Source organism: Podarcis liolepis, assembly GCF_965112155.1.
Source record: "Podarcis liolepis genome assembly, chromosome: 5".
NCBI lineage: Eukaryota > Metazoa > Chordata > Lepidosauria > Squamata > Lacertidae > Podarcis > Podarcis liolepis.
In genome coordinates, this window is record NC_139556.1 from 54,616,082 (window position 1) to 54,631,068 (window position 14,987).

A 14,987-nucleotide genomic window follows, 5' to 3' on the forward strand; every position below is an offset into this window, starting at 1 on the left:
TGATTCATCAGCTCAAAGAGCTGACTCAGATTACACTTTAATAATAAGTACACCATGCAATTACAATAAAAAGTATAATGGGGGATTTCTTTAACAAAAGGTTTTGCAACATTTTTTAGCTGTGAATATATAGCTGTTTCTTAAACAATACTGTAAGATGTATTGAAGGTGGTTGAAAACAGTTTATCTGTTCCTTTTCCAAAATAATTTGTCATAGGACACTTTATCAGCCCCCAGTACAGAAGTCCATTTCCTGCACACAACTTCACCTTAAAAGAAACACTATTTTTGACCATGGCAATTAGTCTTTTCATGTTCCAAACACTAAATTCTATTTTCCCCATTAATTTTTAAACCTATGTGGATCTAACTTAAAATAAACTGTACATCAAAAGAATGGAAAATAAACAGCCAGGAACACAATTTGACGAATTGGATTTATTTAGCTAAACAGGGTCCATTGGATCTCTTTAATAGGCTGACAGTTGCACTGGGCTGGTTAATAAAACATTCAACACAGTGTCTTCAGCCAATATAGAAATGCAAATCCCACCAGAAATATTTTATTCATGAAACAGTAATTTCAGTTACTACCAAAGCTAAAAAAAAAAACAACACCCACAAAATCCACAAACCTAACTTTCTTTGCAAACAAACAGTGCCATCTAGTGCTGATATTAAAGGAAAGCAAGATGAATTGGTCTGAAAATGCTCAATAATTATTTCCAGCATCTTTGCTTTTAAGAGTTTTCTTGTTCTATCTCCCCTTTTAATGAATTCACCTTTGAATCATGGTCACTGGAGAAAGAGGGGACAAAAAGCGAAGAAAGAGACCAGTTACCAGGAACCATAAAAGAATAAGACAGGTTTTCCTCTCTCTAGGCACCCTGTAATGACTGGCAATTAACTTCCAAATACACAGACTTGTATTTCAACACTAGACAGGAAGACCACAGAGCTAGGTACATTTTTAGGTGAGCTAGCTAGATTTTTTTTTGGCTTTGGTTCTCAAAACAGTCCCAGCCTTGCGAATCTGATTAATTTCTATAGAGGCAGATCCAACAGAATTCTTTGTGGCCTCTGTTCTTTTGAGTATGTTACACAGATAAGTTCAGAAACAATATTCCATTCTGCCACGGAGCCTTTGTATCATCAACTGGGAATGTACAGAATGGAGCCAAAGAAACTTTTATCAAGTGTTCATCTGTGTCTCAAAGGGCAGTGTCAAAAAAGAGTTTTCCTGGTAGAATGCTTGCAAACCTGAAGACAGGAAAGGTGGGTGGGGGCAGAGGAAGAGAAAGAAAGGGAATGGGTAAGCTTCCCCTCAGCATGTGGCATGAGTTGTTGGGTTGAACCACCATGCATTTTATTACAAATATTATTTTTTTCTGGTGAAAGACAGGACCCCCCCCAAAGAAAATATTGAAGAAAAACATCAGACTATGTCCAAATATCACATGGAAGGAAGCTGGGCAAAGGATTAGAAATGAAGGGAGACAGGAAGGATGCAGTTTATGGTGCAAAGAAAACAATATGAGAAGAGAGCAAAAATATGCTCACTATAGATACAAACTATGGATACACACACACACAAATATTGCTGAAATACAAAACGTTCATCTTTGTTTAGCCTCAGGTCTTTTGTTTTCTACTTTTTAACTGTCCAGGAACAATATATGAGTTGTGGCAGGGATGGGGAATTGACCCAGATGCCCAGATCTGTATCTTTCCTTCACTTCACAAGCCAACTTGGCAGGTGGGATAGGACCATCCACTTGTCAGTCATCAGAGCTCATAATATTGTCAGCTGATTGACAAGTGGGTGATCCCACCTATCAACATTGGTCTGCAGAGGTGGAGCAAGACAGTGAATCACTAAGCCAGATGCGGGGGGGTTCACCTACTTTCTACAGAAAATGTTAAATCCTGCTTTCTGCAGAGAACAGCTGCTGTATATGTACCTGCCCCACATATATTAGGTGTGGGGCAGGTGGGCATGGTTTTTGGACAGCAGTTTGACTGAACAAATAGAAAGACCTGGGGGGCCAAATCTGGTTTGTGGGCTGGGAGTGCCCCACTTCTGAGATATGGGTCATAGTTTGGTATCCCTAACTTACATCCTTGGAGCACTGGATTTTTGCTCGAGTAAGGTTCTTTGTTTATTTTGATTCCTTGTAGCTTCAAATAGACAAGCAACAATTATGAATAAATTACAATAGTAATCAATCCAGCACTAGGGCGAGAGCATCTTTAGAGATAAGAAAATGTGTTCCGTGCATGTATTAAGCTAAAACAGTATCTACTGTAGTTTGTATCTCACAGATAGAAATGAAGATATTGGTTTCTTTCTGTGTCAATTTCAGGTGTGATCAGAAGTCTGTTCCATTGCCTCCTATCTGTCTTTTTAAAAAACCATACAAATGTTTCTACTAAAATATGAAATAAAACTCATATTTTATTTCAATGTCCGCATTTCTAAACATATTTATTTAATGCATTTTGGAATATTTTTGAGCCAAAAACTACTATAAAATTCAGACATATGTGACATCTGAAAGATAATGATGTTTCAATGCATGTATTAGTCCGGGAGTTACAAATTAGGTCAGTTCAATTAAAAATGAGAACTGAATGCAATCCTTCTTCATCCCTATCCATAGATGATAGAATTACCAAGATACAGTCCATGAAAGAACCTTATATCTTTAACCTATCCCTTCTCAGATAGCATAATAATCCAAAGAAAAAACTTCTATGCTAGTAAAGTGCCCTTATAATTGCCCTATCACAACCAAGGGATTTGGAATTTTATAAAATTTCCAAACCAGTGGGAAATAGATTTCTCACCCCACCCTGTTTTTTCACTATTGCCTTTTGCTCCTACTCATCATCTGTTAAAGCGAATGGGACTCCACACAAATGAACAAAAAAGGTAAAGGAACCAGTAGAGGAACAACATAGGAAGGGGAAGTCTGTCATCATTTGCCACCTCTGAATTTTTAATAGCACTGAAACACCAGATTGTGTTATTGAAACCTTCAATTTACTAAGCTGCTTATTAAATACATCTAAATAAGAGTGACAGTGGCCTAAATTAATGAGAGAGGAATGCTATTACTTAATCAACCTATCCGCCCTTCTCTTTTAACTTGCTGTTCCAACCCCTTCTCAAAATCCTTCTTGATGCAGCTCACTAGCCATGGATAGAACAAGATTCTGCAAGCAGAACCCTAAAGGCTCAGGAGGGAAAAAATAAAGTGAGCTTAACTTGATATGTTCCCTAAGGAATCTCAATTAAGTCATCCATAGCCATGGAGGTTAATTATAAATTTAAATTGTTAAATTGTCTTTCACACTTCCTTCAACGATATCACTTCATCCCTGGTAAGTTTAATAAAGATATAATTCTGTCATGTATGCAAGCCACAGAAGAAAATTTAATATGCCCTTCTCAATTGAAGAAGGAATGAGCTGGCCAGGAACTTGGGATACTACTGAGTTTCAGCCAGCTGTCTTATAATGCTTAGTTTCTCCTAAAAACTACAAATCATTATTTATTCACAGGTTGTGAGAAGTACTCTCTAGAGTGACAGTACACTTTTTATAGACAAACACAGCCCTTTTAAGTTGCAAATTGTTATACACCTGCAATAAGTTTATTATTGCTTTCCGTGACATAATGGCAGGCAGGGCTTCTGGCACCAAGTGCATGCTACATATAATGCACAATGTGCAAACATGTAAATGCATTATATAAATATAATATCTAATTACACGGTAGATTTGTATATTGTTAATATACTCTTAAAAGAAGCAGGCAGGTTTTGGGGGGGTAAAAAAAATAATAGGGTGGCATTCAACAAATTTACTCAGAGTTGCCCAATTAAATACAGTGGTATCTCGGATTAAGAACTTAATTTGTTCTGGAGGTCCATTCTTAACCTGAAACTGTTCTTAACCTGATGCACCACTTTAGCTAATGGGGCCTCCCGCTGCCGCCGCGCTGCCGTCACACGATTTCTGTTCTCATCCTGAAGCAAACCCGAAGTACTATTTCTGGGTTAGCAGAGTCTATAACCTGAAGCGTCTGTAACCCGAGGTACCACTGTAACGAACATGACTAAGTTCAGTGCATCAATTTCTATGAGTCTACTCTGAGTAAAACTAGTTCAATGCCACCCTAGGTGTTTGGCTATTTTGAAAGACCCTTCTAGCAGTAACATCATGGAGGGTGTTTCCAGCTACCCCACAACCTACTCTTGGAAGAGTTGCAAGTGGCTGCAGGAGAGGGACACCGAGCAACATGTTTCTAGGACTAAGGGGAAAATGTGAAGCTCCCTGGTTATTTTTGCTACTGGATGTTGTTTAAGTAATCCTGTTACAGTGTTGAAATGTGGTTTTAAAAAATGTTACTATATTTGCTATCATTTCCCTATGTTATTACGAAGTTGTTACTATGTTATTCATTTGCTGTGTAAATTATGAATTGTTTTTGTGGTTGTTTGAAAAGTATCCCTGTTTTCTTTGTTGTAAGCCGCTTTGGGCATGATTTGTTTTGTGGGATAGCAGCATGCCAAGAAAATGAATGACTCTCACTTCTGGAGAACCTATGCTTTTGCAGATGCTTGCTGGACTGCAGTTTCCATCACCCTTGAATTTGCTCTGCTGGCTGCTGCTGATGGGAGTTGCAGCCCAATAAAATCTAGAGAGCCAGAGATTCCCTGTGCCTGTTGTATAGTCACTCTCCCCTGGAATACTCCTTTTCTTCTGGAGTGCTTGGAAAAAGAAAGGGGGAAATCTCTAGGCACGTGGGTGGGCCTGCATGAAAGCATAACCCCTTGGGTTCCAGCTTCACCTAGAGACTATAGAGGCAAATCAGTATGTGAAAAGAGGTATGTACACAAACACCAGCTGCTTTTTACAACAAGGCCAAATGTCTCAATATGCACTGGTGATGTCTCTCAGATGGGGGACATTTTTAGGCCTACCTGGATATACTGAGGACTGAACCTGGGACCTTCTGTATGAAAAGCTATGAACTATGTTGTGGATAGGGGTGGATATATTACTCTGTTCCTGACCCATGTCAATTTCACATGTTTTCATTCCATCCCATTTCCATATTAACCTGCAGTTAAGTTGATTTGTTACCTGCCCTTCATCCTAAAGTCCCAATGCGGGTCACAACAGCTTAAAACAGAATGTTAAAAACAGTTTAAAACAAATTACAATCACAAAAATAAGATGGGTCCTAAAAATATTCGCCTAAGGTATCAAAAATAAGAATAAAGAGAAGAATCTTCAGTATTCAACGAAAACTGTCTAGTGACGCTACCAGACACATTGCTCTGGGAAGGGAGTTCCACAACTTTCAAGCTGCCGCAGAGAACATCCTCTGCCAGACTGCCCACCCAATTTTCCGAGGGTGGTATAACTACCAAAAGGGTCCTCTCTGCTGAACTGAGAGTGTGTGTAGGGAGTCTTTCATATATTTGGGGCCTAAGTTGGAAATGAACTAGCAACCAATACAGCTGTTTTAAAATGGAACCTCAGCCAGTAATCTGGCTGCTGCACTTTGGACCAACTGAAATGTCAGTTGTTTTCAAGGGCAGCTCCATGTACAGCACAGCACAGTAATCCAGTCTGTATGTTAGCACAGCAGGAGTATTATCATTACCATCATCACCATTGCCATTTATGTTCAAAAGGAGCCATTGCTGACAAACCAACGAGAGCTGGGGAAAGGCATTCCTAAAGTAATCTGAGCCTCCACTGACAGTGATGAATCCAGTAGCCCCAAGCTATGGACGTGTTCCTTCCAGGAGAGTGTAACCATGTCTAGAACATGCCATCTCCACACCTCCTGGACTTGTGAACTCAGGACACCTCTCTCTTTTCACAATTCAGCTGCAATTTATTGGTCCACATCCAGCCCATCACAGCCTCTAAACCGTGCTCGAAAACCTTTACTACTACTGCTGAACCAACAGAGAGCTAGAGCTAGGTTTCATCTGCATATTGATGATACCTCGCTCCAAATCTACTGATGACAGCTCCTAGTGGCTTCATGTAGTTGTTAAATAGATGTCAAATAGCAAGGGGGAGGGCAAGACAGAACCCTGTGGAACAAAAGTGTGGAATCTGAAAAAAGAACTATGTTCCATTCCACACAATAGGCAAGAAGCACAGATCTGTTTAATTTGCATCAGAATTCACAGAAATCTATATCCCTTAATCGTACCCAGTTTTGTGCAGAGAATAATCTGCTATGTTTCTGTTAAAATATGAGACTATATCCCCTGTACCACCTGGAACCTGATGTTTTTACTAGGCAATGTCCTCAAGGGAGAAAATTGTATTGTCTATAGTTTTCATTATGGAACAAATAGTAATACAATTAAGTTATATCCAGTTCTACCCATACAAATGCTTTATAATATGAAAAATACATTGGTTTTCAAATGGCAAAACGGTAATGTTTTCTCCACAGCATTATTAGAAGAGGATGCTCATTTATACACCTGCAATACTGAAATAGGAATAACTGGTTTCTCAAAAAGCAGGCAAGTTAACAAAAACTGCTATTAACTTGTTTCAGTCTGTCAATTTCCCTTTAAAACAATACAGTACACTTGGAAGACTTTTCTGCAAATTGCAACTCCACATTTGGCCACAAGATAGCACTAACTGCACAACACTCAACAAGATACAATTTAAAAACAAGCATTTGTATTTTTTGAGCCTCGGTAGATAAAAAAACCTGACCAACAATAAACTCCATAGGGCTTTCTAAACTGCAATCAGTGAAAACAGCTCTAAGATTTTCTATCTTGTTACCTGCAGCTTCCTTCTTGCATTTCAGCAGACTATATAAGTCAGGCAAAACACAAAACAAGTTTTGTTCTTTGATTTTTGTCTTATTTTTTTTCAGTATGTACATGCTATCTTTTAAAAACTAGTACAATTAAGTACGGAGTATTTTCTTATGTGCTTTGTGCTTTTTATTCTGTGGGATCAATGCAACTACTAAAATAGCTATTTTATGACTGCTCAAAGGGAGCACTTATAAACTCTGTTTTACTCATCCACACAGAAGTGGCATCTTAGCCTTTTACGGGGAACTTCAGATGTTGTACCTTAAATAGTCCATTATTTTGCAACAGGAACTAATAGAGCTGCTTCTCCTACACAACTATTCTAGAATGGTGGAAACTCCAAATAATCTGTGTGACTCCCCTAATAATAACTCTGGCACGTTAACAACTTGATTTATTATTACCTGTCTCTCGGGGCAGCTCATTACCTCTTGGAATACATGGGCAGATCTCGAGAACAAGTAAGGGAGAACCTGTAGCTTGAATTGAAGCCACATTGTGACATATGGCTATTGTGAAGTCCAGTTTTGCTTCTGTCAATATGTTATCACTGTGTAAGAAAAGGCAAGACAAACCAAAATACATACTAAATCACACCTCCTTTAATACCTCTTGCCTGGAGTACAGGAACAATGTATTAGCCAAAATGAAGAAAACAGATCATCATTGTAGAGCTAACTGTTGGGAGATGCAGTGCATTTTTTTCTGGTGGGACGTAGGCGTACACATACCCCTAAACATTTTGTGAATGTTTGTACTTTTGTCCATTTGCTGTTTTTATTTTTCCTGATTTGAACTATAAAATGGTGATTTTCTTGAGTCAAAATGAGAGTACCCCTAAACATTTTTAGGGGGGGGGAATGCACTGGGGAGATGTATCTGTGCCTTCTGTCATTCATATAGTGGAATGAATGACAGAAGATTAAAACATGGTGAATACTGCCTAAGAAAGGCTCTCCAGGTCCAGAATGGCCATGATGGAGAGAGAGAAAGAGAGAAAGAGAGAAAGAGAGAAAGAGAGAAAGAGAGAAAGAGAGAAAGAGAGAAAGAGAGAGAGAGAGAGAGAGAGAGAGAGAGAGTAAGTATAGAAACTTCTGACACTGGCAAGGCTGGAATGTAACCTATATAAGAATCACATCTTTTGCTCAGCCCATTTTTGTATCTGTTCCTGCCCAAGCCTAGCATACAGCCTACAGAAGGTTACCCACAGCAGAATGTAGCTCTTTGGCTAAATAAAGGTCCCCAACCTCAGCACTACAGCAGCTGAATGCTAACTGAAGATAAGGCTTGTTTGCGGCAGGTGCAATGTGTGTCCGCTCACAAAACACCGTACGTGAATAAACTCACAAAATCTGCTTCAAGTTTTTCCATTTCTTGCTTGTAGCTCCTCATTCTACTGCTGTACATGCCTCGGCTCTGTGGAGGGATTTCTCGAACTTCAAGCTCCATTTGTTCCAGCTAATATTTAAAAACAAGAAGGGGAAGGGTGTATGAGAGAAAAGACAAGTTGAATTAAGTCAGGAAGGGTCATGCACTACATCAGGGTTACTGTACTACATCATTGACAGGAGGGAAGTGGGACAGCTTTCCCATTTAGCGATAACCTGACAACAACTTTTCTCCCTGCACTGAGGGCCTTCTAGGTGGCTACTCCCAGACTTTGGAAGTCCCTCCCCAGAGAAGCTAGACTGGCTCCTTCTTGTCCTTCCGCTGGCAGCTGAAGACTTGTTTGTTCCAACAAGCTTATGTGGACTGACAGCTTTTAATGAAAGGGCTGCTGCCATGCTATTTTTATAGTAATTATTGGTATGGCTTTAATAGCTTTTAGATATGTATCTAGTTTTATTTCTATTGATGTTTCATAGCTTTTTAATGACCCTTTTTCAATGCTTTTAGAGGTTCTCATATTTATATGTAAGCTACCTTGAGTCCTGTCAGGGGAGAAGGCAGGGTATAAATAAATATAATAATATTAATAATGTCACTGAACTCCTTTGGGCTATGACTTTGGAGAACACATGCTTGAGCTGTTACTCTCAAACAAGTGATCCTGTGAAATAGCCACTTGCACATAATTTTTCCTTTGCTTCAGAGCCCTCCATTTAACTGTTGTTCCTGAGCTTCGTATTCACACTGCTTTCTCTAAATTTCTTCTCCCTGTCCCATTCTTTTAGCGGTTTAACTGCACAGCAGTTTTGCAAAAACTGCTCTCTGGCAGTTCTAAAAATACCTGTGAAAATAAAAGAAATGGGGAAAGGATGAGAAAAAATATGCGGTTAACTACACTCCTTTACTGTGTTATTTCAGGTGATACTGTTCTCAGTTATGAGTTTCAATACACAGAAAAGTTGTGGCAGTGGAAGAAGTTCGGGGAGGATGTACTTATGTGTATGCTTTACAAACAAAAGCTCCTTGATAACAGGGATGAATAAGCTTCTTCTAGAGATTCTGGCGAGCTTTTGGGGGTGGACATAAACAGTTCCAGGTTAGGTGGCTCATGCGGGTGACTCAATATAAGGCACCTTCACACAAACGTCTTTTATACATCTTTCCCCAAGGTGAAAAAACACAGGTTGCAGTAAGCTAGGAACAACAAAATCCTTGGAAAGATCAAAGACAGTGGAAATCGTCTCTTTCCTCTAAGGATAAGGCATCATATAAAAATATCACGTTCTTTGTTTCAGTTGAACAATGTGCAGAGTTTACTAATTTACTGATAGCTGAACAACCTAAAAATAAGGGATTGAGGTGGAAACACTGTATGTTCCTCCTTTGTGCAGATAGTAAGATACAGAAAGTAAGATCCTGATAGTATAAGCAAGTAAAGTACTTCTATATCAGTTTACAAAACTGATATCTGTCTCATTTACATATTCACTGGACCCATTAACCCACATCTGGCAATTTGTGCACAGAGATGCCCTTTCCACAAATTCCTTGTAAAATGTTAGCAGATCTGGGGAAGGCATAGACAATAAAATAAACCATTATTATTATTATTATTATTATTACTATTATTATTATTATTAAAATTTATATCCCACTCCTCCTTCCAAAGTATCCCAGAGTGGCAATATATACATATGTGTAGCTCCTGACAATGACTAGAATCATGAATCTGTCCAAGAAGAACAAATGAATTGAAGCAATTAAAATGATTAGCTAGTTTAACTTTGAAGAAACAAATGATCAGCAACCTGATATGAGCAGAGTTAGATTGCCTAAATCCAATCCCACCATAGGACTGCTATGTAAAAACTGCATGCTTTGGGTGGCAATGTTTCAAGCTTGATTTTTACTTCAACCTGTTCAGAGAGACCTTTTAATGAGTTGTATTCCTTAGCCAGTTTTGTTAAAATTGATTTTTATATGCAAGCCTTGACATTAATCACCAACATGTTAAGTAATTGCTGGAAGTCAATAATTGCTTTAAGCACCTGTCTAAAAGTGTTAGCAACAAGATCGGAAAACAAAAGTATGAACAAAAAATGAAGTACATTAAATGAAGATCATCATTAGGATGGAAATGTTAAAACAGGATATTCTTTTTAATCTTAGAGAAAAGTCAGCCAATTTTGTTCGTATTATGACACAAGGAGGAAAATAATGAGCTGTTAGCTCAACTTCTACTCATTCCAACATTAAAAAAGACAGAGAACTATTTTGCAGAAAGAAGTAGACTGAGTGATTGGTTACCACAAAGAGACAGTGTCCTTTAAAAAAAATGAACAGGAGCTTTTTTCTTTCTTTCTTAAAGAGCTATGGTGAAGGAGAGATTGTCCTATGGTTATTTAGTTATCAATGCCTTTTGTAATTAATAATTTACCTTTATCACTTATGTGAGGTAAGAAATTTCCTTGTCATCCTTACATGTTGATCAAAGAAGCTAAAGCATAGATTAAATGATCTGTCAAAGGTCAGAGTACCTTATGTGGATTGCTTTAACCAATCCATAAAATGTGATAGATAAACATTCCCTTATACACCTCAAGAGCTGAAGGATACATCAGTTCTCCTTTAATTAGTCTTGACCTATTTTTCTACATGAAATATAGTAAATATGAGAACCAGAATCTAAGCTATAGTACAAAATCCAATTTGGACTGCTATTGGATTACTGTTCATTCATTGCTCTTAAAAATAAGTTTCCCAGTTGCAATCAGACTTTCAGCATTTCTCACCATCCTTTGAAGCTTCACCCTACATACCTCTGAAATTAAAGGTAAATCATGAAATAGGGGAAGCTCTTTAAGGAATGATAAAATGAATGCTCAGAAAACTTCAAGTAAATACACTTCTGAATGAGACTGAAAAGGTAAAGGGAGATACAGTATATCCTGAAGTACAGTTCATTATGGAGGTTTGGACAGGTCTTGTACACCATTAACGATGATGTTTTAGCTTGTTTCTCTATACAGATAAGAAACAGATATATATGACTTGTAATGGTCCAGCTTTCCAGCATAAGCATTCTACTTGGTTATGAGATTTCCTCCCCACATTGAGACTAACCTGGTTTAGACACAATGTCCCTCTAGTAACAACTGAAGGCTTTTTGATTCATTTGTCAGGCTTTTCAACAGGTTCCGGTTGTTTATTTATTCTTGTATATATTATATTTTTAAACTGCCAGTCACCTTTTTTTCATCTGATTAGCTCCACTGCCCTAAAGGTAGACTGAAAATCCTTAGACAGATAAAAAATAGTCTTGTGCAGAAAACATGATGGAAGTTAGTAAACATTCCTTTTGGAACTATATATAAGTGGTTATAGCTTTTTCTAAAAGCCCAGGGTTAGGGTTAAATATCAGACAAAAACCTATTTATCCATGTAGGCATTTTAAATCCCGCTGGTGACGGTAATATAGTATTGTTTGATCTGCTATTTTAGTATGCTGTTTTATGGGACTATGTTTTTTTAGTTTGATTTTATGTGCTACCCTTCATTTCACAAGTCCAGGGTGATTCACAATAAATTTAAACTATATCTATCCATCTATAGGGACGCGGGTGACACTGTGGGTTAAACCACAGAGCCTAGGACTTGCCGATCAGAAGGTCGGCGGTTCGAATCCCCTCGACGGGGTGAGCTCCCGTTGCTTGGTCCCTGCTCCTGCCAACCTAGCAGTTCGAAAGCACATCAAAGTGCAAGTAGATAAATAGGTACCGCTCTGGCGGAAAGGTAAACGGTGTTTCCGTGCGCTGCTCTGGTTTGCCAGAAGTGGCTTAGTCATGCTGGCCACATGACCCGGAAGCTGTACGCCGGCTCCCTCGGCCAATAAAGCGAGATGAGCGCTGCAACCCCAGAGTCAGCCACGACTGGACCTAATGGTCAGGGGTCTCTTTACCTTTATCTATTTATAGCTGTCTGTCTGTATCTAAGTGATAGCATACCAAATGGGTAAAAGTAAAAGTGGTACCAGAGATGCCTGCAACCAGGACCAATTGACATATTACAATCCCTGCATAGAAGCTATTGAAAAGAGAATCTGCATTATCTGTGGCATCTCATTCACCAGCAAGAACATGCAGCATGGGTGCTGTGCAAGAATACATGGCATTTTTGTGGTGACTCTCCACAAGATAAGCAGCCCACATATATTACGCTGCCAAGTGGATGTGTAGCAACCTCCATACAGAGGCTAGTATACTTTCAAAAGTTATTAGCTAATCTGACCCAGAAGATGTTATTTATAAGAGCCCAAGTACCACACAAATCCATTCCCTGAGTATCTCCAAGGAACAGATGCTATACTCTATTGTATTCATCTTTCTGCCAGCAACTGAAGTAGCCCTACAAAACTGAAGGTATGGGAAGAAAGTGAGGAGATTCATTCTCTTTCATACCCACAAACTGAACCCACCATTTCATGCATGTTTGTATAAACAAGGCCACTCCGATACATACAGGCACAGATCCCACTCCTTCGGTTACTCTTAGGCTTCCTCCCTTTTGCTCACCATAGCAAGTATGCTGATGCCCTTTGACAAGTGTGACAAGCCCTTGGGCTACAGAGGTATGAAGCAAGGGAAGGACAATGGTTTGTCCACTCCACAGCCACATGCCCCATACAGATAAGCTATGCTAAGGTAAAGGAAGCTGCCAGCACTCACTCCGGAGTCAAAAAGCTGGGATGTGGGAGCTTCCTAGGCTGGATCTACAGAGATAATTTTAAAAAATATGAAAACCCAATGTGAATTACCATTGACTTTGGGTTGCAGCTCTACAGCACCATCTGGTGTCACATTTTTATAACACACTTATAACGTTATCATTGACCCACGTAGCTGAGACCCTTGACTAGCCTCTGTGCACCCCAACCATGGGCATAGCCAGGATTTATTGGCAGGCTTTATGTTAGGGGGTGGCAGAACTGAATTATCTCCAATGCAACTGGTCAGTTAGTTATGTTTAGTTATTTACTACGCCCATGACCTCAACAATGCAGCAGGCATATATACGTACTGCTTTGCTCCCTGATTCAAGGTTGCAGCCAAACCAGTGACCACCACCTCCTACCTTTTCTAATGTAAAGCAATTAAATTAGAAAACCCAGCACCTGCTCCAGCTTCAAAGTTGGAGCTGGGATGGGGAGCAGAGAATTGTTCCGGATCTTGCATAGAGGCACAGTATGATGTCAGTGACAAGGCAACGAAGCATGTCAAGAGAAACAAACATTGTGTGACCCCCGATTACATGGAAACACAAACAGGAGGTACCAAAAAAACAAAACAAAAAGAACAGTCATGCTTTTACATAGCTACTGAGTTTTGATGTAAAGTCAGTGACACACAGATTTCCAGTTAGATCTGTGTGCTCCAAAGTCTATGTCAGGAAGCAGATTTGACTAGGGAGAGATCTGTGAGCCAGTAGTTCATTGTCAACTGTAATATGCTCAAAACATGCACAGTTCACACAAAAAGAGCATTCACAGCCGATCACCTACCCATCATTGCTTTCTTCCTACAATTATCTCTTAACCACTCCTCATTCTAGCCAAGCTACGACGAGATCCAGACAAGTTGCTTGTTCTAACACAGCCTGCACAATGTTAAACACCTTCCCTGGGTTTTTTGGTCACCCTCTGGAGGAATTTTTAAGGTTTGTAGTCCTTTCCCACATTTGTGGGACAATCTAGGCTTACCCAAACCCCTCAAAATTAAGAACAGGATAATGGGGAAATCCTGTATCATTATGCCTATATTGTTCCTCTTCGCCCTAGATACAAAGTTCTGCTGTATAGTCAGTGCTAGTTTTCCAGCAGATGCAACCAGCCAATCGTGCTGTACTGCTCACCTGTATGACTCAGGGTGTGAACTGCTGAGAAAGTAGTTGCACTGGTGCCATCAAACTCAACAAAGAGTTCGAGTTCACTCCCATCTCTCAGCATGAGATTAACTGTTTGCCAAAACTATATTCCAACACTCTTTCATTTTAGGATCTTTTCATTTTCTTGTTGCCTCTTCCAGTAGGCTTCTTGGATATTTTGCCTCCTCTGAAGTCTTCTGCAGCTACTTCTATTGTCTTTCGTCTGCTTGCCCATACCTTGACATTTGGAACGTTCCATGAGCTACTCCCCACCTCTAATAAAAGATGGACATTATCTGAGAAATAGGCAATGAATATCCAAAGCAAGGACCTCTACACACCAATGTACCCTGCTCCCACTCTCATATGGCAGCACTTCTGCAGAACTGAGAACTTACCAACTCTCTTGCTTCTTCCAGCTGCTTCTCCACATTTGAAACCATTTGCTTCTTCTCATCTGAAAGCAAGGGGGGGGGAGCACCAGTGAAAACAGTTCTGTTAATGTGAGCTTCTATACTCATTTCATCTTCCTCTGTCATTTGGAGAGCAACAGACTCTTGCAGCTTAACTCGTGTGAAAGGTGGGTGTCTGTTTTGGGTACGTTTGTGGTACTCAAGTTTTTGTTTGTGTGTGCCTGGAGAAAGGTGTGGTGTTTATTTTCTGGGACTCTGTTCTATTATTAACCATGAATTTTGAGTTAATGATCATATCTTTGGAGTATTTTGTAAGGCGAGAGTCTGGCCCTACTACACAACTGTGGGTTTTTTTTAAGCCTTTAATCCACACAACCAAATTCTTGTGATT

At 39.4% G+C, this 14,987-nt stretch overlaps 1 protein-coding gene across 4 annotated transcripts in view; it reads right to left on the reverse strand.

Moving 5' to 3' along the window:
• Positions 1 to 14,987, reverse strand: part of VTI1A (vesicle transport through interaction with t-SNAREs 1A) — a 236,113-nt gene that overhangs the window by 218,820 nt on the left and 2,306 nt on the right. For all 4 annotated transcript variants that reach the window (XM_083505034.1, XM_083505033.1, XM_083505031.1 and 1 more), the window contains exons 2-3: positions 14,582 to 14,640; positions 8,223 to 8,333 (exon numbers count right to left, since the gene is read on the reverse strand). In XM_083505034.1, the coding sequence (XP_083361160.1) occupies positions 8,223 to 8,333; positions 14,582 to 14,640 (170 nt within the window). The remainder of the gene's footprint in view (positions 1 to 8,222; positions 8,334 to 14,581; positions 14,641 to 14,987) is intronic.